Source organism: Rhinopithecus roxellana, chromosome 19 (genome assembly GCF_007565055.1).
Source record: "Rhinopithecus roxellana isolate Shanxi Qingling chromosome 19, ASM756505v1, whole genome shotgun sequence".
NCBI classification, from domain to species: Eukaryota; Metazoa; Chordata; class Mammalia; order Primates; family Cercopithecidae; genus Rhinopithecus; species Rhinopithecus roxellana.
The window spans coordinates 61,381,171-61,406,687 of NC_044567.1; the positions used below are offsets into that span (position 1 = coordinate 61,381,171).

General features: G+C 51.9%; 1 protein-coding gene across 3 annotated transcripts; it reads left to right on the top strand.

The window, feature by feature from the left end:
- The first annotated feature begins 1,335 nt into the window (after positions 1 to 1,335).
- CD300A (CD300a molecule) lies at positions 1,336 to 23,599 on the top strand. Of its 3 annotated transcripts, none has more exons than XM_030923238.1 (9): positions 1,336 to 1,426; positions 2,642 to 2,698; positions 4,624 to 4,803; positions 12,004 to 12,357; positions 13,008 to 13,161; positions 15,899 to 15,993; positions 20,111 to 20,148; positions 20,559 to 20,663; positions 22,807 to 23,599. In XM_030923238.1, the coding sequence occupies exons 3-9, from the start codon at positions 4,764 to 4,766 to the stop codon at positions 22,930 to 22,932; spliced, it is 912 nt and encodes a 303-aa protein (XP_030779098.1). In that variant the 5' UTR covers positions 1,336 to 1,426; positions 2,642 to 2,698; positions 4,624 to 4,763; the 3' UTR covers positions 22,933 to 23,599. The 3 variants fall into 3 exon arrangements, with proteins under 3 accessions (XP_030779098.1, XP_010385974.2, XP_030779097.1); XM_010387672.2 differs by having other exon boundaries at positions 1,338 to 1,426; positions 12,019 to 12,357; positions 22,807 to 23,597; XM_030923237.1 differs by lacking the exons at positions 1,336 to 1,426; positions 2,642 to 2,698 and having other exon boundaries at positions 4,431 to 4,803; positions 22,807 to 23,591.
- The last annotated feature ends 1,918 nt before the right edge of the window (positions 23,600 to 25,517 follow it).

The window sequence follows — 25,517 nt, forward strand, 5'->3', positions numbered from 1 at the left end:
ACAGTCCATCAGAGGCAGGAAGTGGAGCCACAGTGCTGCAGCCTGCTTACGCTACTGGGGCAGCTGGACAGTCCCAGTTTGGCCTCAGGGCTACAGGCCTTCTTGGGCATTGAGAGTCCCCTGGGTCTCCTCAACTGCCAACCAGGAGCCCAAGAGACCACAGAGGCCAAGCCACGGCACCCGTGGACCCTCCTGGGTGGCCTGGTCTGAAGGCTGGGCACTGTGCCATTTCCTCCTCTGTGACATCTTTTTAAAACATTTTCATTATTTTTCATTATTTTTTTAGAGACAGGGTTTCTCTCTGTCTCCCAGGCTGGAGTGCAGTGGCACGATCATAGCTGTCTGCAGCTTCCACCTCCTAGGCTTAAGTGATCTCATGCCTCCGTCTCCCAAGGTGTTGGGATTACAGGCTTGAGCCACTGCGCCCAGGCCTCCCCTGTGACTTCTGCCTCTCCCTCTCTTTTCATCCACTCCTCCTCTCCCTTGGAGGGCTTCACCCTCTGGAGCCTTCAGATTCTCCTCCAAAGGGGCTGGAGCCTTTCCCTGTTCCTGGTCTACTGGCTAGGGTGTCTGGACGGATCCGCATACAGACGCCTCTCCACTTCCAGACCTGCAGAGATAAGAACTGATTTGCCTGTCCAAGAAAGCGAGCAGCTCTAGCAGCCACCATCAGATGGCGACAGGGACTGCTTGTGACTAGCCAGTTCAGACTTCACCAGGGTTCCAATGAGAGCAGCTTCTTCAGGGGGCTGCAGAATGCACCACTTCCTGGCTGCTGGGTCCCACTGCCTGATTGGCATCCCCTGGCTCCAGCCACTTTGGAAGTTAGGAGCAGGACTGTGGGACCCCCCGCTCAAGCACCTCCCCACAACCTGCCTGTTCCAGGGCTAAGTTTCACCATCTGGCCCACCCCAGCTCCACTCTGTCCAGTCTCTGCTCACTCCCCTCCCTGCCACCCTAAGTTTTTAGGGTCACAATGTGTCCCCTTGGGGCCAACCAGTTATGGGACAGACAACCAGGGATGGGGGGGTGGGGACAGAGCCAAGGTGGAGCCAGTGTTCTTTTTTTTTTTTTTTTTTGAGACGGAGTCTCACTCTGTCACCCCAGGCTGGAGTACACTGGCGCCATCTCGGCTCACTGCAACCTCCGCCTTCCAGGTTCAAGCGATTGTCCTGCCTCAGCCTCCTGAGTAGCCGGGACTACAGGCGTGATTGGGTTTGGGGCCTGCATGGAGCAGTGGCATCGTGGACAGGAAACCCTGTGGGACGCTGAGGCTCCCAGGCCTCTGACTATGATCACCACACATCTGCCTACAGCTTCTTCTTCCTCTTCCTCTTGACCACAATACACCCAGGACCAACCAGGAGAGCAGGTAACCAGTCATCGTGACCAGCTGGTGTGGACTATGTATGGCCTGGGGACTGCGGTACGTGCCGGGGCATGAGTTGCTGAAGCTGCCCGAGCCTCTGGGGGCTGCAGGAGGGGTGGGGAAGCTTCCCCAGAGATGGGCAGGAGGGCAGGGCGTGGGCTGTCCCCAGGTAGCATCAGGCTCTTGCAGTTGGTCTCACCCAGGCTCCTGGGGAAAGAAAGGAAGCGAGATCTTCCTAGTCCCCAATCTCTGTCCTTCCCTAATGCCTCTCCCCCTGCAAATCTCATTCAGACCCTGAGTACACAACTCAAAGTACACACAGCAAGAGCACCAAGCAGCAGCAGGTTCCCCCGAGAGGTCAGTCTGCCCCCCCCTTTCCATCCTATGCTCAGCAGCTGTCAAGCTGTTCGTCCCAATGGGGGGCCACAGTCACGCTGCCCTGATCCCGCTTCTCAGCTCTGGGTGCCCAGCCTCTGGGCCGCCCTTGAGTGGCACCCAGGGGGCTGAGGCCCTCCCAGCTTCAAGCTCAGGGGAGGAAGGAACAGAGTGGATGGGGAACAGCCAGGCTGCCCCGGCAGGAGGGTGGCTCTGAGACTGGGCTGCTTTCAAAAGGGAAGTTCTGCGGAGAAGTGCCATAGCCCATCCACTCCGCAAATCTTTTCTGAGGACCGTATGGTTCACAGGGCTCAATGCTGCTGCCGCAGGTCTGCCCAGAAAGCTCCCAACCCCACATCACCACCAGCACCCCTCACTGGCCCCTGGGCGTGTGTGTCCACACCAGGAAGAGACTCCAGAGCTGATCAGAAGTTTTGTGGCTGCTGTGGGACCACCCCCCAACCCCCACCCCTGGGAAATGGGCCTCAGCCCTGTGGCCTCAGCTCATCCTCCCCCTGAGTCATATCACCTGACGGCTATCGGGACATAGCCAGAATGCGCAACTTCCTGAATTCTCTCATGTTTTGTGGTTATTTTGCATGATTTTGTTTCTTCCTTTGGGTTTGTGGACAGGGTGGGGTGAGCAGGATGGGCGTGGCAGGGTCTAAGGGATCCCCCGATCCCTTCCCTTTGCAGTAAGTCAGGTGTTTCTCTATGTGCCTAAGGAGAATTGCATCCCATAGATTATCTGTGAAGCACACTTCCTGTTGAATCCAATTCTCCGATTACCTTTCACCAAAAGTAGAGATGTATTCCCTCAGAAAAACTGACCTGAGGATGTTAAGGAACACGGACATTTCAGTATTTGTATCATCATTATAATATTTATTCCCACAGAGAAGCCATTATTGACGTTTTACAGAAGCCACAGGCTTTGCTCAAGGTCATTCAGAGGTAAGTGGACAAGCCACGCCAGAACTTAGCCTTCCGCTTCTCTGTCTGGCCTGGATGTGTAAGACTGCAGCAGCTCCTTTTTGGTCATGGTTGAATCAAAAAATAATTTTTGAGAAAATTTGCAATGATCAGGCCACAAAAACCACCGAATATGACGCATCTCCTGCATTTTTATGTTCAGCTCAACAGTGTCATGATCCAAAGTGTCTTGAATCTTTTTTTTTTTTTTTTCGAGATGAAGTCTTGCTCTTGTTGCCCAGGCTGGAGGGCAATGGCACGATCTTGGCTCACTGCAACCTTTGCCTGCTGGGTTCAAGCAATTCTCCTGTCTCAGCCTCCCGAGTAGCTGGGATTGCAGGCGCCCACCACATTTTTGTATTTTTAGTAGAGACAGGGTTTCACCACGTTGGCCAGGCTGGTCTCAAACTCCTGACCTCGTGATCCGCCCGCCTCAGCCTCCCAAAGTGCTGGGATTACAGGAGTGAGCCACCGCGGCCGGCCCCAAAGTGTCTTGGATCTTAATGAACTTTAGTTAATCTATGACTGCATCATCATGGAAATTTCCACAATGTCCCCCAGGCTCTGTCCTTGGATCTTCCAGCAGCAGAGCCCACAGGTCTCCTTGGCTTCCTGACACCTTCCTGGGCAAGGTGCTCCTGGGGCCGGAAGGAAGAGGATAGTGAAAAATTCCGAAAGGAGCCAGAGGGAAGAGCATTCTTGGGATCCCATAGCTGGCACAGGGCTCCGTGTGGGTGGACGCTCTGAGCTTGGGGACTGCCAGCTCCCAGGTGACGCATTACACATTAGGAGTGGCATTTCCTGTGCCCACCTGGTCATTCTGTGCAAGCTGGGGCACCTACTCAAGGCACGTGTGTGAGACCGTGTGTGTGAGTTTGCGAGTGTATGTGACTGTGTGTGAATGTGTCAGTGTGTATGTGAGAGTTTGTGTGTGTGAATGTATATGTGAGTGTATTTCAATTGTATATGTGTGTAAATGCGTTGTGTGAATGTGAGTGTATGTGTTTCAATGTGTGTGAATGTGTGTGTGTATCAGTGTGTGTGAATTTGTGTTTGTGTGTGTGAATGTGAGTTTGTGAATGTGTGTGGGTGACAGGGCCTGTGTGTGTGTGAGTGTGTATATGTGAGCGTGTGTGTGAGTGTATGAATGTGTATGTGTGTTTGTGAATGTGTTTGTGTGTATGTGTGTGTGAATACGTGAGTGTGTGTTTGTGTGTATGAGAGTTTGTGAATGTGTGTGGGTGTGAGTGTATGTGTGAATGTGTGTGTGTTTGTGTGAGTGTGTATGTGAGTGTGAGTGAGTGTGTGTGTTTAGAGTCTGAACTCCGTGTGGATCAGGAAAGAAAGGGGTCCTTACAGGCTCACTGAGTCCCTGCTCTGTGCCCAGCCCCCAGCTGGCTCCATTGGGGCTTTATAGAGGAAGGAAGGCATGGCTGGAGGACCTCCGTGTCCAGTTGAATACATTTCCAAGACTAGGAACCATTCAGGGACTCTGGGGCCACGATGACAACTCCCCTTCCCTAAGCCCCGAAGCCCAGGCTTGGACCCCCAAGGGACTCAGGGAAGGGACTCAGGAAAGGGGAGTCCCCCCCGGCAGCCTCCTCATGGGCACCACCGAGGGTGACAGGAGCCGGCTCAGCGGGCCCCTCCCCCAGGGTTGCCCATCTTGGCTACAAGGAAAGGAGGGAGGAGTTATTGGGCCTTTCACTAGAAGGAGACCCGGGGAGGTGAGAGTCGGGGAGCAGTCCTGCAAGCTGCGGAATCACTACCGGGAGAGGTCTCATTACTAGAAATAGCAAGAGGAACCTGCATTAAGGTTCCTCAACCTGGGTTAAGGGGGATGTGCCGTTCCCAGGGGAGGCTTAGCCGGGGCTCCCCAGCTTCCTCCATTTTCTGACCGGCTCCAGGAATAGAACCAAAAGAAGCTGAACAAGGAAGCAGTGCGGCACCAAGAAAAGCAGAAGTCGGGGCCTTGGAGTCGTGACTCTCCCCTCGGGTCCAGCTGGGGCCTGGCGCTGCAAGTGCCGCCTGTGCTGGGGAAGGGACCATGTGGCTGCCTTGGGCTCTGCTGCTTCTCTGGGTCCCAGGTAAGAGGCTCCCTGCCCGGGAAAGTCTGCATCAGGGAGGGAGGGTGCGAGGGGCAGGGCCGCAGGCCAGGTGTCACACGAGACACCCCGAGTCTGGACTCCGTGCAGAACGCAGAACGGGTTGCGCTCTGTCCACCATATAAGATGGACAGATGAAGGGCCACACGCCTGGGAGAGGAAGGAGCCAGAGCCTCTCCCCGCTCTGCATCCACCTACCTTGGCTGAAGCACAGTGGGGCGAGCGATAAGGGGTTGGTGCAGAAAAGGAACCTTTTGGGTTTTCAGCTGAATTCTTACAGGAAGAGGGACGAGAGGCAGCATGGGTGGAGAGTGGCAGCCACTGACTGCGAGGCGCATGTGGGGAGGGTGGGTGAGATGCCGGGCTCACTGGGTGCAGGGTGTGGAGGAGGGGGATGTGGGGAGGGTGGGGGAGAGATGCTCGGCTCACCAGATGCAGGGTGTGGAGGAGGGGGATGTGGGGAGGGTGGGGGAGATGCCCGGCTTACCAGATGCAGGGTGTGGAGGAGGGGGATGTGGGGAGGGTGGGGGAGATGCCCGGCTCACCAGATGCAGGGTGTGGAGGAGGGGTGGGGTGGTGGGGGAGGTAGGGTGGGAGTGGGGAGCAGGTCAGTAGTCTCTGGAATGTGGAGATTTAACCAGGGCAGTCCAGCGGCTGGAGCCTGAGCAGGGGGAAGTCCCAAGGCAGGCCTGGCTGGGGTTAGCCCTTGCGTGGGCCTGAGAACCAGGGGTCAGTCCTCTCCAAGAAGGGCATATGGGACAGAGGGGACAGAAAAGGCGGTAGGGAGGGCGAGGAGGGAAAAGGCCGGGCAGAGAAGCGTGGGGTTGAGCCTTCCCTGTCCAAGCACAGGGCTTCCTCCCGCAGAGTCACCCGCTGTGCCTTCAGTCACATCCACCACTCTCCTCAGACAGGTCCTGTGCAGACTCCTCAGGCCTAGTTCCAGGATATTTGACGTCGTTTTGGTTGCTTTCCTTACAGACCAGAGGTTTTCTGCAATTGTGTTTGCTAACTACTTGTCTGTGGGAAGGTTATTACTTTTGGTGTCTTGACTTGGAAACGGGTCATCCTCCCATGACCGGTGTTCCTGCGATTCTCTTGGGTGTTCTTATTTCCATAGGATCGGTGTGCATGGGGAGTTTTCAGTTCCTGTCTGATATCTGTTTCTCTTTCTCCCGTTGACTCATTGGCTGGTACAGCCAGAATGAGGCCCAGTGGACGCAGTGGTGGTGGTTGTCCCTGCCTTGTCTCTGACTCAGGGGAAAAGGACCAGAGCTTCTCAGTAGTAGGAAGAAGGGATCCACTAATGACTATCCACAAAACATTTTTACTTTTATTTATTTATTTATTTATTTATTTATTTATTTATTTATTTATTTATTTTTGAGACGGAGTTTCGCTCTTGTTGCCCAGGCTGGAGTGCAATGGTGCGATCTTGGCTCACTGCAACCTCCACCTCCCGGATTCAAGTGATTCTCCTGCCTCAGCCTCCTGAGTAGCTGAGATTACAGGCATGCACCACCATGCCTGGCTAATTTTGTATTTTTCGTAGAGATGGGGTTACTCCATGTTGGTCAGGCTGGTCTCAAACTCCTGACCTCAGGTGATCCACCTGCCTTGGCCTCCCAAAGTGCTGGGATTGCAGGCGTGAGCCACCAAGCCTGGCCAGCATTTTTATGTTTTGAGATAGGGTCTCCCACCATCACCCAAACTGGAGTGCAATGGTGCAATCACAGTTCACTGCAGGCTCCAACTTCCAGATCCTCCCACCTCAACCTCCCCAGTAGCTGAAACTACAGGTGTGTGCCACCACACCCAGCTGGATTCTTAATTTTTTTTAGGGACAGGGTCTTACCATGTTGCCCAGGCTGGCCTCCACCTCCTGGGATCAAGGGATTCTCCCACCTTGTCTTCCAAACTGCTGGGATTACAGGCATGAACCACCACACCTGGCTCCTACAAAACATTTTTTATTTTATTTTTATTTATTTATTTTTTTGGAGACAGAATCTCACTCTATCACCCAGTGCTGGAGTGCAGTGGCTTGATCTCTGCTCACGGCAACCTTCACCTCCCAGGTTCAAACAATTCTCCTGCCTCAGCCTCTTGAGTAGCTGGGATTACAGGCACCTGCCACCACTGCTGGCTAAGTTTTTGTATTTTAATAGAGACAGGGTTCCACCATGTTACCCAAGGTGGTCTAGAACTCCTGAGCTCAGTCAATCTGCCAGCCTTGGCCTCCCAAAGTGGTAGGATTATAGGCGTGAACCACTGCTCCAGGCCCCCACAAAATACCATTTTTATTATCTATAGAAATTATTATTTTTTTATCCTTTCAGCTATGAAGGAGGTGAATTACATTAGGAGATCTAGTCAGATGTTTGTCTTGATATATTATGCTGACTTCATGAAAAGCATTAGGGAGATCTCCCTGTTTCTGTGTTCTCTGCAAATGTTTAAATAAAACTGAAATTATTCGTTCCTTGAAGTTTTGAAAGAACTAACTTGTAAAACTGTCTGAGTTTCGCTTCTTTTCTTTTGATGGAAGGGAAATAATTTAATTTCTTAATAACAGTTATAATAACTAGCTGGTCTTAATAACTAGCTGGGTGCAGTGGCTCACACTTGTAATCCCAGAATTTTGGGAGGTTGAGGTGGGAGGATAGCCTGAACCAGGAGTTCAAGACTGGCGTGGGCAATATAGCAAGACCCTGTCTCTTAAAAAAAAAAAAAAAAAAAAAAAGTCTATTCTTGGCCTACAAATTTAGATTTTCCTAAAAAATCATCAGTGTCGTCCAGATTTACGGACTTACTTGTAGAGCATGCAAAAAACTGTCTTTTTCTTGATGTTGTCTGTGTCCTTTTTTTTTTTTTTTTTTTTTTTTTTTTTTTTTTTTTTTTTTTGAGACGAGCTTGCTTGTCGCCAGGCTGCAGTGCAGATTACTATACTCCCCTTCCGTTTTAGCATTCTCCTGCTCAGCTCCGAGTTGCAGCGCCCGCACCTCCCCGCTAATTTTTTTAGAGACGGGGTTTCACCGTGTTAGCCAGGATTCTCGATTCCTGACTCTGATCCCCCTCTCGCTCCCAAAGTGTGGGATACAACGTGTGGCTTCTTTTTTTTTTTTGGTCTGGCTACCCACTAGTCCAATTAATTGTCTGAGGCCAGGCACGTTGGCTCACGCCTGTTATCCCAACACTTTGGGAGACCAAGGCGGGTGGATCACTTGAGGTCAGGAGTTTGAGACCAGCCTGGCCAACATGGTGACACCCCGTGTCTACTAAAAACGCAAAATTAGCCAGGCATGGTAGCACCCACCCTGTAGTCCCAGCCACTCGGGAGGCTGAGGCATGAGAGTCGCTTGAACCCAGGAGGCCAAGGTTGCAGTGAGCCGAGATCATGCCACTGCACTCTAGCCTGGGCGACAAGAGCGAAACTCTGTCCCCCAAAAAATAAAATAAAATAGTTAATCATTTACCCCTTACAAAAAAATCCATTTATTAATGTATATACTAACTCCACTGTTTTCCTGTTTCTTAATTCACTGATTTCTGTGAATTCACCAATTCGTGAAAGATGACCTTGTTCTTTCTGTGTTGTGTGTGTGTGTGTTCCGTGTTGTGTATGTGCGTGTGTGCTCCTCCTCTGACCTCTTGAGTTGGACAGTTCAGTCATTTATCTGAGAGTTAATGGGTCAAGACTCTGTGATCTTAAAGGAAAACATTAAGACGACAGAGGAATATCCTGGTAGAGGACCCTGGCCCCAAGGTGGTCCCCAGTCTCCTGTTTGTGATTGGACGGGTTGGGGGTAGTGATTCGGGTTGGAGGAGAGAAAGCACACAAACACAAGCGTGGGAGCACTGGGGATCCGTGTGGTTGTTCCAGGGAAGTGGGGAAGTAAACAGGGTTTTCTGACACTTTGCAATCTCTAAATTATAATGACACCTGCATTGGGTGTCATTGGGGCAGAGCTGTCATTGGGTGACAGATGGGGCAGAGCTTTGGGGAGATTGGGTGACAGTTTTTTATCCAAGATTTCAGAGGAAAGAAGTTAATCAGGAGAAAGAGAAAGAGAGAGAGCAACAGAGAGAGAGAAAGGTGGGGGGGAGACAGACTAAATCCAAAGAGAAGTCAGACACTGGAGGTAGGATGAGAGACAGGACTGGGTGCTGTGGGCAGAGGTGGTGGAGTTGCTGAGGTCAGGAGAGAAGCCAAAACGTGGACAAAGAAAGATGACGATTTGCAGCCCAGGAGAGGGAGGGAATCGGGTCAGGACAGGGAGCAGGAACAGTATCTTGGGTGAAGGTGGGCTGTGAACTGACAGTATTTATTTATTTTTTGAGATAGGGTCTCACTCTGTCGCCCAGGCTGGAGTGCAGTGGTGTGATCACAGCTCACTGCAACCGCCACCTCCTGGACTCAAGTGATCCTCCCGCCTCAGCCTCCTCAGTAGCTGGGAATACAGGCACATGCCACCATGCCTGGCTAATTTTTTGTTTTTGGTAGAGATAAGAGTCTCACCACGTTGCCCAGGCTGGTCTCAAATGCCTAGGCTCAAGCAATCCTCCCACTTTGGCCTCCCAAAGTGCTAGGATTACAGGCATGAGCCACTGTACCTGGCCTATTTATTTATTGGAGTCAGGGTCTCACTCTGTCACCCAGGCTGAAGTGTGGTGATGCAATCATAGCTCACTGCAGCCTCAACCTCCTGGGCTAAAGTGATCCTCCCACCTCAGCATCCTGAGTAACTGGGACCACACGTGTACACCAGCACACCTGGCTAATTTTTGTATTTTTTTGTAGAGATGGGATCTCACCATGTTGCCCAGGCTCCATTTACTTATTAAGCACTTAATATGTGTCAATTTTAGTGATTTGTGTTTTTCTAGGAAATCACATTCATCCAAGTTTATGAATTTTCTGTAGGGAATTTCTGCAAAATAGTATCTTGACTCTTCATTCTTTCTTCATCTATGGTCCTTTTCTCTTGTCATGTCTTATTTAGGCCAGCCCAAAGGTTATCTAGTTTTATTAGCTCAAGTCATGTGAAACCCTGTTGTCTTGGTCAAAAGGTTGAATATCAGCCATTTCATGTGATTCAACCTAATGTTATTTACCAGGCGTTTTACACCTGTGATGTCATTTAACACCCGCAAAGGCCATATGAGTCAGGGACAATTGTCACCACTTTACAGGCGAGGTGTCTGAAGCTCTGAGAGGTTAACTCACTTGCCCCGGAACACACAGCTGATACGTAATAGGGTAGAGATGTAAACGCAGATGGTTCTGAGGTTCTTTCTCTTTGTCCTGGCAATTGCCGCTGAGAGTCTCAGGAAACGTCACACCTGTGGCAAGCTTAGAAAGGCCTTCCCTACAGGGGGATCTGTTCATCCAGGCGAGGAGAGGTTTGGATGGGCCTCTGGGAGAGGCACTGAGGAGCTTGTCATCATCTTTGGGCAGCTGTGGGCTGGGTGTGGAGCCAATGGGGTCGAGGAGGAGCTTGCACTGAAGGTTTTAGAGAGGGCCTACCATGTGCGAGGCACCTGTAGACATTGAAGGTATGAGAAGGAGACCCCTGCCCACCTGGGGCTTTTATTAGCGTGGTCTCAAAGTCTCATGTGTGTGGAGATTTAAGCATTTGAAACAGTAAGTAAAATTAAAGAGTTTTGGCCAGGCACAGTAGCTCATGCCTGTAATCCCAGCATTTTGGGAAGCCAGGACAGGCAGATCACCTGAGGTCAGGAGTTCGAGACCAGCCTGGCCAACATGAAGCCCCGTCTCTACTAAAAACACAAAAATTAATCTGGGTGTGGTGGACGCCTATAATCCTAACTGCTCAGCAGGCTGAGGCAGGAGACTCACTTGAACCCAGGAGGCGGAGGTTGCAGTGAGCCGAGATCCCACCACTTCACTCCAGCCTGGGCAACAGAGCAAAACTCCACCTCAAAAAAAAAAGTTCTAACCCGAGGAAAGGAGAACAAACCCTCCTCCTGCCATCCCCGGCCCATATGGGGCCACAGAATTACAAGGGCAGTGAGACACTGCACACATAACTGCCCAGCGGGCACATGCCCATCTGCCCTGGGCAGGGGCCATGTGTCCTCTGCTTGGCGGCCGACACTAGCTTCGAGCCATCACCTTACTCTCCCCGCTTTGCATCTGAGAATTATTTGGGAAAATGGTAGACATAATTTTCAAGGAAGCTCATTTATTTCTGAGATTTAAGTCTAGGAGAGCTGGGCAAACTAAGACACAGGATGAACTGAAGTTTTTGTCAGTGAGCGTTCTGTGTTTGTGACTCGAGAGAAGGAGTCTCTGCTCTGTCACTCAGGCTGGAGTGCAGTGGCGCGATCTCAGCTCAACGTAACCTCTGCCTCCAGGATTGAAGAGATTCTCGTGCCTCAGCCTCCCCAGTAGCTGCAATTACAGGTGTGCGCCACCACACCCAGCTAAATTTTGTATTCTTAGTAGAGACGGGTTTCACCATGTTGGCCAGGCTGGTTTCGAACTCCTGGCCTTAAGTGATCCACCCGCCTTTGCCTACCGAAGTGCTGGGATTACAGGTGTGACCCACTGTACCCAGCCAGTCTTCTTTTTAAAATGGCTTGACAACCCCATTACTGCCCAGGTTTGCCCCCATGGTGGGACCAGATCAGTATGAGGGCTGATCTTCCTCTTGCTGGAGTGCCCAGGGCTGGGGTGGCCCTCCCGGGAGGGCAGGTGCTGAGGCGCGAGTTCTCACGGTCCTGGCAGGTTTGGAAGCAGGAGGCCTCCGGTGGGTGAGGAGTGGGAAGGGTAAGGGAAAGGAGGCAGGGGGCTGGAGGAAGAGGCTGCTATGAGCAAAATCTTGGGGGTGGCAGAGCAGAAAAGAGAAATGCTCAAGGTGCAATTCTGGCTGATGGAGCTGATATGAGGTGAAGGAGTCAGGGGCTGAGGGCTGGGGGTGCTGATGTGCAGTCGGGGAATCTTTGGAGGAGGTGACCCCAGGGCGCCCAGCCTGAGCTCTTCCAGTCTCCATGGAAAGCTTCTGCCTCATTTCCACCTGTGCACGGAGGGAGCCTCTCAGTCCCCGCTTCTGGGTGGACAAGGTCTGCCTGCCACTATCTCCTCCACACCCCCAGGGTCCATGCGGCCCTGACCCCAGGTCACCCTTGACCAGGCTTATCTGAGGAAGAGCCAGGACTCGGGCTTGTGTTTTCCAGGCTGTTTTGCTCTGAGAGGCCCCGGCACCGTGGACGGCCACGTGGGGGGATCCCTGAGCGTGCAGTGTCACTATGAGGAGGAACACAAGACTCTCAACAAATACTGGTGCAGACCACCACGGGTTCTCCGATGTGACAAGATTGTGGAGACCAAAGGGCCAGCAGGAAAAATGAACGGCCGAGTGTCCATCAGGGACTGTCCTGCAAATCTCAGCTTCACAGTGACCTTGGAGAACCTCACAGAGGAGGACGCAGGCACATACTGGTGTGGGGTGGATACACCGTGGCTCCGAGACTTTCATGATCCCGTAGTCCAGGTTGAGGTGTCCATGTTCCCAGGTGAGCCCCTCCTTCCCTCAGCGCCTAAACAGGCTCAGGTTGGAATTGTTGGGACAGGAATCAGGTCAAAGACGTGAAGCCGACTGTGTGTGTGTGTAAGAGAGAGAGAGAGGTGGGGGCCAGGGGAACACAGTCAGGGCGTCTCTCCTGGAGCAGCCGGCATGTCTGCCCAGTATTGAAGAAGGGGAGGGTCCGGTGACAGGGGGGCTGAGAGAGCGTTGCCTGTGAAGGAGCCAGGAGCGCACCTGTGGCTCAGCCCCACGGAAGTGCAGCTGCATGGGGGAAGGGTGGGGCTGCACAGAGAGGCTGGGGGGCCAGACGGGAAGCTGCTGCCCTCAGGGGGAGCCTTAGCACAAGACAGGTCAGATTTGCAGTGTAGACAGACTCCTCTGCAGCATGGAGGCTTGCAGGAGACCTGGACCCTCATCAGCAGGATGGAAAATCAGGACCATTGGGAGTGGCACCTGTGTCCTGCTCAGAAATGCCCAATTGGCCCAGGAGGGTCCTGGAGAGCCTCTGGCCATGGGGTGCTGCAACCTGCCCCCTTCCTGAGTGGACATTTTGTGTGAAATCAAACCAAAAAGGCATCCTGAGGGGTGGGAGAGCCAGAGGATGGCTCCCTGGGTCTGATGATGTGGTTTTGCCACCAGCATCAATGTCAATGACACCTACAAGCATCACTGCAGCCAAGACCTCAACAATCACAACTGCATTTCCACCTGTATCATCCACTTCCCTGTTTGCAGTGAGTGCCACCCACAGTACCAGCAACCAGGAGGAAAATGAGGAGGTCGTGAGCTCACAGTAAGCACCCTAGCCCCTGAGATATGGAGGGGGCCCTGTGCGGGGAGGAACCCAGGGCGGGGACCTCAGCCATGTGGGTCAGCCAGAGGTGTGCATCGCTCCCTTTGCCCCAGGCCCAGGTTGGAAGCCACAGTCTGTACACCCCGGCTTGGACCTGCCCTTGGCTTTGGAAGGGGGCTCAGGTCGAGGAGAAGTCGGGGGCAGATGGAAGGAAACTGATAGTTACTGAGGGCTGGTGACATCCTACGGGGCCCATGTTAGATGCTTCATGTGAGTGCTCTCATTTGCCCTTCACTGCAGCCCTGTACTATCGTCATTCCCAATATCAGTCTGTTTTCACACTGTTGATAAAGACATACCCAAGACTGGATAAATTATAAAGAGGAAGAGGTTTAATGGACTCACAGTTCTACATGGCTGAGGAGGCCTCACAATCAAGGCGGAAAGCGAAAGGCATGTCTTACGTGGCAGCAGGCGAGACAGAGAATGAGAACCAAGCAAAAGGGGTCTCCTCTTATAAAACCATCAGATCTCGTGAGACTTATTCACTACCACGAGAACAGTGTGGGGCAAACCACCCCCATGATTCAATTATCCCCCACCGGGTCCCTCCCACAACACATGGGAATTATATGGGAGCTACAATTCAAGATGAGATTTGGGTGGGGACACAGCCAACCCACATCAATCCCCGTTTTTCAGATGAGTAAACAGAGACTCAGAGAGGTTAAGCAATTTGCCCAGTCAAGTAGCTACAAGAGGCTAGGGCTAAGCTTCCAATTCTGGTTTATGTGACTCCAAAGCCTTGAGTTCTCCTCTCTAAATAGTGGTTCTTAACCTTTTTGGGGTTCACCAACTCCACATAGAATCTGACATCTATGGACACTCTCCTCAGAAAAACACGTGCAGTCACAAACCATTTCTGGGATTCACGGACTCCCTATTCGAGCCCCAAATCCCACAATTCAATCCTGGTGCTAGCTACCCAGAGTTAGTGCAGACCCCACAGGTGAAGAGCTTCCATATCCACAAGACCGCCCTGATTTAGATGCCAGTTGAACTTTGGGGATCCCCAGGCCACACCACACTTCTGACCAACTGGCTGCAAATTTGGGGGTTCCCAGGACCCCCTCAGGTTCAATAATTTGTTAGACTCAGAACTCTGGAAAGTATTATTCTTACAGTTTTATCATAAAGGATAAAGGATAAAGATGAGGACCAGCCAATGTAGAGACACATAAGACAAGGCTTGGTAGGATCCCAAACAGTTTCTGTGCCCTCTCCAGCTAAAATCAGGGAGCATCACCTGCACCCTCCCCCCTGCACCTCAATATACTTATCAACCAGGAAGCTCCTCCAAGCTTTGGTGTCCAGAGTTTTTATTGGGGTTTCATTACATAGGTATGATGTGATTGTACTGTCTCCACCTCCAATCCCTCTTTGGGAGGTTGGGCTGGCTCAGGGCTCCAAATCTCTAATTACGTGGTTGGTCTTTCTGGTGACCAGCCCCATCCTATTGTCTCATCTCTTACCAAAGTCTAGGTGTGATTCATGAACAACAAAGACACTCCTAATTCTTGGGAAATTCCAAGGATTTAGAGCCTCCCTCCTAAGAGCTGGGGATGAAGGCCAGCCAGATTCTTTACTAGACAACACCTAGAAACCCCTCTACAGTCTTCTGCCAACATATAAGACAAGGCAAAGTTCAGGCTTGAACCTGCCACTTCTAGAAGCTTACCCTGTAGATTCACATAGGTGGCAGTGCTGGGTTCTGTGGGGCCTGAAGGTTGTGCAATTTGCAGGGTGGGTTAGTGGGTGGGTAATCTAAGAAAAATATGAAAAAATTATGAATGCAAACGTAGGCATGCAGGAAGGGGCCCAAGCAATGGAGGCGCCTGAAGCTGGGCTGCATCAGCCTCCTTGTCAATCTGCTGCTGCGTGGTCAGTTGTGAAAAGGTGGAGCTGCAAGGTGATTTATAAGCAACATTTACCATTGCAAAGGACTGGGGGAAATGCCCATTCAGAGGGAACATTTAAATAAATCACAGTCTGTACATGTGTTGGAATACCCTGCAGCTATAGGAAAGAGTGAGAGACTTCTTTATGCACTGACGTGGAAAGACCTCTAAGATGTGTTGTAAAGTAAAACCAGAATAGTGTTAGATGAGGCCTCTTTTGTGTGAAAAGAGAAGGGAAATCCCGTACATTCGTATTTGCTTGTATACACATAAAGTCTGGACAGTTCTTAAGAACAGCATGTGTGTGTATGTGGGGAAATTGGGGAATGTGTAAATGAGGGGTGTGTAGAAAGGAAGCTTTATACTGTCTATTTTTTTTAATTGACCGTATCTATCTACTTAAAAAGTTAGAGAAGGAGACCAGGTATGTTGGCTCATGCCTGTCATCCCAGCACTTTGGGAAGTTGAGGCAGGAGGGTGGCTTGAGCCCAGGAGTCTGAGACCATACTGGGCAATATAGCAAGATTGCATCTCTACAGAAAATTTAAAAATTAGCCATGGTGGCCTGTGCCTGTAGACCCAGCTACTCAGGAGGCTGAGGCAGGAGGATCATTTGAGCCCAGGGGTTCAAGGCCGCAGTGAGCCATGATCACCACTGCACTCCAGCCTCCTTTGGGTAACAGAGCCAGATCCTGTCTCAAAAATAAATAAATAAAAATAAAAAAATAAATTGAAGAAGGCAAGTTCACCCCGCCCTCACCACCCTGTGCCTCCTCCAGGCTCCCGCTGCTTCTCTCCCTGTTGGCATTGTTGCTGCTTCTGTTGATGGGGGCCTCCCTGCTAGCCTGGAGGATGTTTCAGAAATGGATCAAAGGTGAGTTGGCTCCCCACACCCCTCTGCCCCACCTGGGGTGGTCAGGCCTTGACCACAGACACTCATCTTCAAAGCTATGTCCTCGGCTCACAGTATTGCTATCAAATGCAACACCCAGACCGCACACCCTGGGTGATCCTTCGGGGCAGGTCCCAGAGGAGGCATCCTTGTGCGTGGTGGTTACAGGCTGTGGGCGGTGGCTCCCTAGCAGCAGGCATTCCCATTGCCAGCCCAAGGGTGGTTGGCCCATGAAGCAATGATCCTCTTCTGTTTAAAACCCTGGCATGGTGACCTGGGTGCAGTGATGTGCATCTGTAGTTCCAGCTACTCAGGAGGCTGAGATGGGAGGATTGCTTGAGCCCAGGAATTCAAGACCAGCCTGTGTAATGCAATAAGACCCCCGTGTCTATATAATAAAATAAACCCTTGCATGATCTCCCCCACCATAAAAAGTCCAGGTCTCTCCAGGAGTCACGGCCCTCCACCATCTGGCCCTACCCACCTCCCTCTCCCCATCCGTGCACCCTGGAAGCCAACTTCTTATATCTCCTTTAATGAGAGCCTCAACCTCAGCCTCTCCTTTCCTTCTGGGTTTGCTCTGGACACCTGGAGGGCCTCCCCTGCCCTCTCTCCCAAGCTCACTCCCAGTGGACTCCAGTGGTGGTCCTCAGACTTTCTTTTCTCTGGGACCTTTTCTTTGACTCCAAAGAGTGACTTGGGACCCCTCCTGGCTATACCTCTGCTGTCACAGCCTTTTGGAAACAGATTGTCATTGCTGGCGTCCTCACCTGTCTTCCCACAGGCATGTGTTTCAAGGAGGTACAGAACCAATATTCATCAAATTAATGTGTTACTCAATATCTCCAGCCACAATGGGCACCCCAGGGGGCTCCAGGCAACGTCTAGTCCAGCTGCCCTCCTCTGAGCTCAGATTAAAAGAGAGAACAAGAACTCCTGGCACTCAGTAAACAGGTGCTCAATAAATACCTGATAGGCGAATTGAATAAGCACAGGAACAGATGAACAAGTGGAGGTGTGGCCACCAGTCCTCTAGGAGAGCAGATTCCTGGCCAAGGTCAAGTGTAAGCCTGAAACTTCCTCCCTGTTTGGAGAATTCAAGATTCCGTGGGCAGAAGATTCTCAGGGGAATCTTTGTCCAAAGCCTTCCAAGACTGCAGTGAGACTGGGGTGGGAAGAGATGGGGTTATCCTGTCCTACCCATAGCTGCAGGATAGGCTGGTGCATACTTGGTGGGGGCACTGCTCACATGCACCCCCAGTGCCTCCCGTGGGACCCAGGCTTTTGGGGGAGAAATCAGCTATAGTAGATCTGTACAGGGTGTATGGGAAGAACATCACTTCCTCTTTCCTGTCTGCTTCGCTTGTGTCATTTTCTGGCAACCCCAGTCTAAACTTCAGCACTCACGTGGACGCCACTGGGTTGTTTGAGTTCTGAGTCCCTTTCAGTTTCCTTTGTGCCCTTTCACCCAGAAAGGCTCTCACTCTTCCCTTAAGAAGGATATATGTGATTATTTTAGGAAATTTGAAAAATGAGTAAAAGCACAAAGAAGGAAATAAATCCCCCATCATCAATGATAACTAAAAACCCCACCACCTAGAGAAACCCAGCCACTGGCACCTGAGGTATGTCCTTCCAGTCTTTTTTTCCTATGCCTTTATAAATGCATCTATGATTTCTTGTTTTCTTTTTCTCTTTTTTTTTTTTTTTATTTTGAGACAGAGTCGCACTCTGTCACCCAGGCTGGAGTGCAGTGGCATGATCTTGGCTCGCTCCAGCCTCGACCCCCCACCACCCAGGGCTCCAGTGATCCTCCTACCTTAGCCTCCCAAGTAGCTGGGACCACAGGTGCTCATCACCACGTCTGGCTAATTGTTTAATTTTTTTTTTTTTTTTTTTTTTTAGAGATAGCGTTTCACTATGTTGCCCAGCCTGGTCTTGAACTCCTGAGCTCAAGCCCAGAGTGCTGGGATTATAGATGTGAGCCACCACACCCAGTCATGCATCTGTGATGTCTTAACAAATTGGCCTCATACCCCTCATTCTCTTTTAAACCTACATTTTTGCACTTAACATATGGTACCGGCCGGGTATGGTGGCTCATGCCTGTAATCCCAGCGCTTTGGGAGGCCGAGGTGGGTGGATCACGAGGTCAGGAGATCGAGACCATCCTGGCTAACATGGTGAAACCCTGTCTCTACTAAAAATACAAAAAAATTAGCCGGGCATGGTGGCGGGCGCCTGTAGTCCCAGCTGCTTAGGAGGCTGAGGCAGGAGAATGGCGTGAACCCAGGAGGCGGAGCTTGCAGTGAGCAGAGATGGTGCCACTGCACTCCAGCCTGGGCGACAGAGCGAGACACCGTCTCAAAAAAAAAAAAAATATATATATATATATATATATATATATATATATATAGTATCATGTTCCCAGCTATTAAATGTTCTAAAAATCACAGACTGCAGAGTTTACCAGTGTCTTAAGCTTCCTTTAACCCATCCTCATAACAAGATAAAGGCTTTCTATTCAAGCATTTTTGACTCTCTGTCCCCTGCTTTGCAAATCCGTGCCCGATCCCCTGACTGTGTGGCTAGGGCTGACTTCCCCTTGCCCTGTCTGGAGCCTGATGCCTGCCTCATCACACCTACTCCCCACTCTTTCCCCCAGCCCACCTTTGTCATTCATTCATTCATTCATACAACAAAGCTGTCCTGAGCACCTTCTGTGTGCCAGGCCTATGCTGGGCCCTGGGGACACAATTGTGACTGGGGTAGACTGGGTCTTACTTTCAGTGACCTTCCCCTGCGGCTGGCTCCCCCCAAACCTTTTCACTACCACCCTCCTTCCCTGGCGTTGAATTCCTGTCTCTTCCCCACCAGCTCTTTTTCCCCTTCCCTTCAGAACATCTGTCCCAGGTGGGGACAGAGAGGGTGGCATGGTGCCTGGACACAACACTTGGAAGCAGAGCACTTCGCACCCTAGAGTACCCGGCTGCGTGCTCCGTTAGGTCAGCTGCGGCTCAGCAAGCCCATCACTATACGTGGTCTTGTGTCTCTCAACTGTGGACTCCTCCCCTTTGATTCTGGGGGCCCCCCAAAGGGTGGACAGTGTCTCTCCCCATGGCATCCAGTGCAGTGGGCTCTGGTTACCTGGCTGTGGACCAAACCAAGGGCATTAGCGGCATGTGTGTTACCCACTGCCCACCTGGTCCGGGCTCCCGGGGTGAAAGGGTCAGGGTGTACAGGGCTGTGCTCACAGGCAGCACCCCTACAGAGCAGGTGCTGGGAGCCAAGGGCTGTGTGAGCCTGAGCTGGGGTGCCTGGGGCTGTCAGGCCTCCTTCCCTATGGCCCGGGGCAGCAGGCAGGTGGGCTGTCTGGGAGGGCAGACCTCAGGCACAGGGATGGAAGCAGAGGCCCCCAGCAACTTCCCACAGTCTGATGCAGCCCTAAGCCCCAGATGTACAGGGTTTTTCAGTGGTATCCTTCCTCCCCTGGAAACATTTATGTGAGATCCCGCATTGAGAGCTTGCTTTGGTCCCTCTCCTCCAGCTGGGATCTTTCTTCTTTTTTTTTTTTTTTTTTGAGACAGAGTCTCACTCTGTTGCCCAGGCTGGAGTGCAGTGGCATGATCTCAGCTCACTGCAACCTCCGTCTCCCAGGTTCAAGCAATTCTGTCTCAGCCTCCCAAGTAGCTGGGACTATAGGCGTGTGCCACCACGCCCAGCTAATATTTGCATTTTTAATAGAAACAGGGTTTCACCATATTGGCCAGGCTGGTGTTGAACTCCTGACCTCAGGTGATCTGCCCTCCTTGGCCTCCCACAGCACTGGGATTACAGGTGTGAGCTACCATGCCCGGCCCAGCTGGGATCTTTCTATTTCTCTATTTATTCACTCATCCTGTGTTCATTCATTCATTTACTAAGTTACTAATTCACTCACTCAACAAACTCTTGAGTTCCTACCATGCTTCAGGCCTGAAGGGATAGGTCCCCAGGGCTGGGGTCTCTAGGGAAAGGCCTTTTCCCAGAAGGCTTGTAGGACCTTACATCCTGGCCCTTGCTCCAGGATTCAACCTCCTTCCTCTCCTCTTATCTCTAGCTGGTGAGCATTCAGAGCTGTCTCAGAACCCCAAGCAGGTAAGGGGGGCTTCAGCAGGAGGTGTAGCAGGTGGCTGGGTGGAGGGTACAGAGGATGCTGGGGAGTTGGACAGTCCCATCGGCCAGTGGAGGATGGATGGTGGATGCATGGAGCGGGGAGCTCGCCCAGAGCAGGACGAACGATGCTGGGAGATGTGGTCACTGGGTCTTGTTCTGAGTCCTGGCCAGCCTGTCCCCTCCCAAACAGGGCAAATGGAATGAAGGGAGGCCCTCCCAGCGGGGCTGACCTGGGGACCATTCAACTACTGGACAGAGTGGGATGGAGGCAGGAAGGGGAAGTGGGGGCTGAGGCGCTCAGAGCATAGAGGAGGGGGAGACACATGCAGAGATGCAGAGACAGAGGCTGCAGGGCTCCGTGGACACCCACCTGGGACCTCCCGCCCACCCAGGCTGCCGAGCAGAGTGAGCTGCACTACGCAAATCTGGAGCTGCTGTCATGGCCTCTGCAGGAAGAGCCAGCACCAAGAGAGGCGCAGGTGGAATACAGCACCGTGGTAAGTGCAGGGGCATGCGGCCCCTGGGCTGTGCCAGGGCACTCCTAGGGGGGTGGGCAGAAGGGGAAGGAAGGGGTGAGCTTGGTGATCTTGTGCCTGTCAGGGACGGGGACACACGGAGATGGAACAAGGGTTGATTTTGCCAGAGTAGAGGTCCTTAGAAGAGCTTGGTGTCATTGCGGCTGGGGGGTTACGGGGGTGGCCAGCAGCTATGGCTCTGAGAGTCTGTGAAGTCCAGCACGGGTTAAGCACCTGCTGTGTTTCATGCGCCAAGGTGAGAAACTGAGACTTCTCACTGTTTTGGTCTCATCATCTCTTTGGCATCAGCTCTGCTTTCCAGGTTTTTGTCTGTGACCCGCTGTGGGTCAACCCTTGGGCGCAGCCACCTTCAACTGGGATAACGGGATGGGGGCTGCCTCCCTGGGTCATGACTCACCTACTAGTGGGAGAGTTCAAGCAGAAGCTGGGGGTCGCTTGGCAGAGAGGATCGGGAGAGATGTAAGCATCAGACAGGGATGCGTAAAGAACCCCCCAGGCCTGGGAGCTGAAGGGGCCCCTCAGACATGCTGTGTGGTGCCATGGAGGGCTGGCACCAGGGTGACAGGGGACACTGTTGCTGGTCTGCCTGGAAAAGTGGCCCAACTCTCTAGGATATCTCCAACCTGGTACCATTCTCCCCAGGCCGCCGTTTTGCACCGGAAAGGGGAAGAGGGGATCCAGTCCTGCAACTTCTGGGTCCTCTGATAGCCACACCCCTCCCCAACCTCCTGCCAGCTGTCAGAATGAGGATGAGGATGGTCTGGGGACCCAGGGTCCTGGATGGCTCCTGGCCAACTTTCTTTTTTTTTTTTTTTTAAGGCAGAATCTTGCTGTGTCCCCCAGGCTAGAATGCAGTGGCACAGTCTTGGCTCACTGCAATCTCTGCCTCCCAGGTTCAAGCAATTCTCCTGCCTCAGCCTCAGACTCCAGAGTAGCTGGGACTACAGGCACATGCCACTGCACTGGCTGATTTTTGTATTTTTAGTAGAGACGGGGCTTCACCATGTTGGCCAGGCTGATCTCAGACTCCTGACCCCAAGTGATCTGCCCGCCCTGGCTTCCCAAAGTGCTGGGATTACAGGATTGAGACATCACACTCGGCTAGCTCCTGGCCAAGTTTCTGAGCGCCCCTGCGATGGTCAAGCCTGACTCCTTCCTTGCGTGACGTGATCTTGTGTCCACAAAGCTGCATGGCCTGGAACCAGCAACATCCTTGTTGTTCTAACTTGTTGTCTCATGATCTAAAGTGGATGGGGCATGGTCTTACTCTTCTCCCAGCCCCCATGGTACAAGTTGGGACTCATGCCCACAGCACAGCAAGTTAATCAGAGCTGCAGGGCCAGTGTGGTACCCCTGTACTGGCTTCACCTCTACCTAGAGAACTAGGGGTCCTCTGCAGAAAGGGACCTCAGAAAGGGATCCATGGCTGCTTCATTGTGAGAACTTTTCTTTTCTTTTCTTTTTTCTTTTCTTTTTTTTTTTGAGACAGAGTCTTACTCTGTCACCAGGCTGGAGTACAGTGGTACAATCTTGGCCATTGCAACCTCTGCCTCTCCGGTTCAAGGGATTCTCCTGCCTCAGCCTCCCAAGTAGCTGGGACTACAGGTGCCCGCCACCACGCCCAGCTAATTTTTGTATTTTTAGTAGAGACTGGGTTTCACTATGTTGCCAGGCTGGTCTCAAACTCCTGACCTCAAGCAATCCACCCGCTTGGCCTCCCACAGTGCTGGGATTAGAGGCGTGAGCCACCATGCCTGGCCGCGAGAATATTTCATGAAGAGAAGCACAGAGGTGTCTCAGGGGAGCCCAGCCAACTCTCAGGGCCTTAGTTTCTTCTCTGTAGAATGGACCAGGCTGGGTCAGCCCCAAGGAGTCCAGGGAGCCTCCTGCCTCTGATGCTGGGGATGTTGTGGTGTGGCTTGCACAGGTGGGGAGGAGCAGCTGGGTGGACAGGATCGTAGAGAGAAAGAGGCCAGGACAGTAGAGCCTCTGCAGTGAGGCCTCTCCAAGGCTCCTCAGGTGTCCTCCCTCCTCCGTCCTATGCTGGGGGTCCTTCCTTCCCCTGCCTCTCCCGAGCCTCTGGTTTCTTGGTTTCTCTCTGCAGGCCGCCCCCAGGGAAGAACTTCACTATGCCTCGGTGGTGTTTGATTCTAACACCAACAGGATAGCTGCTCAGAGGCCCCAGGAGAAAGAACCAGATTCATATTACAGTGTGATAAAGAAGACATAGGCCTTGTCCTGCCTCACTGTCCGGAGGTCTCATGGGCCCCAGGAAGTCCAGGGATGGCTCCCTTATCCTGGCCCATGTCCTCCTCAGGCTGCCCTCGACGACAGTGACCAACAGACAGGCAGCTGGGTTTCCCAGGCCGTCCCTCTGTTGCCATCAGCTCCACTGGCTTCCCTGAGGGCCAGCAGGGCTGGGGGCTCCGGGGAGCAGCAGGAAGCACTCCCAGTCACCAGCACCTGTCGCCCCTTTCCACTTTGCCCCTGCTTCATCCCGGCTCTGTGTGTGGAGGACAAAGATCCTTCGCGTGGCTCCAGGAAAAGATGTGGCTCACGTAGGCGGCACCTGCCACTAGCTTTGTCAATCACAGCCCCACAGGAATGTCTGGAATTGCTTGGGAGTTGGGGAGAACTGTCAGGAAGAGCCAAGAGAGTGCCAAAGTGGAGATCTGTTCACATGGGGGCCATGGTGGGGGGACCCACTAAAGATCAAGATCAAAGATCCTCCCCACCTCACAGACAAGGAAACTGAAGCCAGAGGGAGGAGAGAATTGCTCATGGCTCCAGGACTGGTGGCAAGTTTCTCTCGACTCCTAGGTTTATTTTTAATATGAGATATAAAAACAGTTTCAAATATCTTATTAAGGGAAAAGTAAAAAGTTATTTAAACAATGCCTGCTATGTGTCTGCAATCCTCTGCTAAAGAAAGCTCCCAGCTTTGATACCAGATGAGTGCAGAGAAGCCTTGTGGGTGCAGTGGGTTGGGGACATCCTAAGAGAAGTCCTCACTGAGCGGGAGAAGGTGGGTCACAGCTGCTTCTCACCATGATGTCTGTTTGTTTGCTTGTTTGTTTTTTGAGACAGGGCCTCACTCTGTCCCCCAGCCTGGAGTGCAGTGGTACGATCACAGCTCACTGCAGCCTGGAACTCTTGGGCTCAAGTGATCCTCCTGTCTCAGCCTCCTGAGTAGCTGGGACTACAAACATGTGCCGCCATGCCTGACTTTTTTATTTTTTGTAAAGATGGGGTCTCGCCATGTTGTCCAGGTTGGTCTTGAACTCTTGGGCTCAAGCGCTCCTTTTGCCTTGGCCTCCCTGAGTGCTGGGATTACAGCATGAGCCGCCATGCCTGGCAGTTTCCATGCTGGAAAACACAGCAGTTTTCTTGTTGGGAGATTTGAAATTTGATACAGAGTTGTCCAGGCTGTCTTGAGTCTGTGGCAGCTGCCAACAGCTTTATGTTTTCATTTTTTCATTTTCATTTTTCTTTTTTAGAGGCAGGGTCTCACTGTGTTGCTCAGCCTTGAACTCCTGGAGCTGTGCAATGTGGACTCCCGGATCTGAAAGGTGAGGCTGCCATGAAGCCTGTAATGTGGGCTGGGGCTTAGACATGCACCTGGTATGGAGGGGAACTCAGAAATAGTTGTTGACTTCACTTGAATTGAGCCCGGTCACGTTCCAGTCCCGACCTGCAGTAACCCTTCTTGGGGTCCTGTTTGCAGAGACAGAATTCTGCAGGGTGGTTTAAAACACAAAGGTGCGTGGCACCAGACTCACTCTAAGACTCAAGGGGTTGTTTGAAGGACCCCTTCTCCTCAATGGGTGTGAACTTCAATTCTCTGAAATAGTATTTTCTCTTTAATTAAGTCTGAATTTCTATCAATTAGAAGTAAGTCCTCTGTAAAATGCAAATGTCTAGGCTATCAGTTGGTTATGAATGCCAGCTGCTATAACAACCACGACCTCCACAATAAAACTGGGTGGAGTGGCCAGGGGAGGCTGGGACAGGAGGGTATCGCAGCCACAGCCACACACTGGCCCCAGCCCCCTGCCCCATCAATCTCTAAGGCTTGATGGAGGAATAAGTTCCCTGGTATAAACCACTTGCCCTTTGGAAGGTGGCAGCCCCTTGGGAGTCCTTCATATCACTTCCTGCCAGAGAGTCTCAGTTGGTACCACCCCCATTCTCCAAGGAGGCCTCATAGCAGGAGGGAGTGGGCTGGCTTGAAGTAGTCTTCCAGAAGTCTTACTGGCCAACTCCCTTCCAGGAAGCTTTGCATACCAAAGGACACTGGGAGGACCATCTTTGTCAAACCAGAGACAGGGTTTTCCTCTGTTGCCCAGGCTAGAGTGCAATGGCACAATTATGACTCACTGCAGTTCTCCTGCCTCAGCCTCCTGAGTAGCTGGAACTACAGGCGTGCGCCACCACACCCAGCTAATTTTTTTGTAGAGACAGGGTTTCGTTGTGTGACCCAGGCTGCTCTTGAACTCCTGAGCTCTAGCAATCCACCCACTTCAGCCTCCCAAAGTGCTGGGATTATAGGCATGAGCTACCATGCCCTGCCCAAACTCAAAATTTACAGGAGAATATACAGTGAAAAGTCAGTCCCTTTATTATTTCTGTCACCAGGAATCCAGACATAAATAAGGTTAATAGTTTCTTATGTTTCTCCCCTGAGATAGTTAATCATCTTGCACATATATACATGTATATACAGCCTACATGTATATGTTCCTCCCCATTCCCATATATGGGGATATCCTCCCCATTCCCACCATTCCTGCACAGTAGTATTTTCATGTCACAACC

Coding starts and splice junctions, on each gene's coding strand:
- CD300A (XM_030923238.1), top strand. CDS start 4,764: ATGTGGCTGCCTTGGGCTCTGCTGCTTCTCTGGGTCCCAG. Junction 15,994..20,110: donor GTTTCAGAAATGGATCAAAG/GTGAGTTGGCTC, acceptor TCTTATCTCTAG/CTGGTGAGCATTCAGAGCTG. Junction 20,664..22,806: donor AGGTGGAATACAGCACCGTG/GTAAGTGCAGGG, acceptor TTCTCTCTGCAG/GCCGCCCCCAGGGAAGAACT.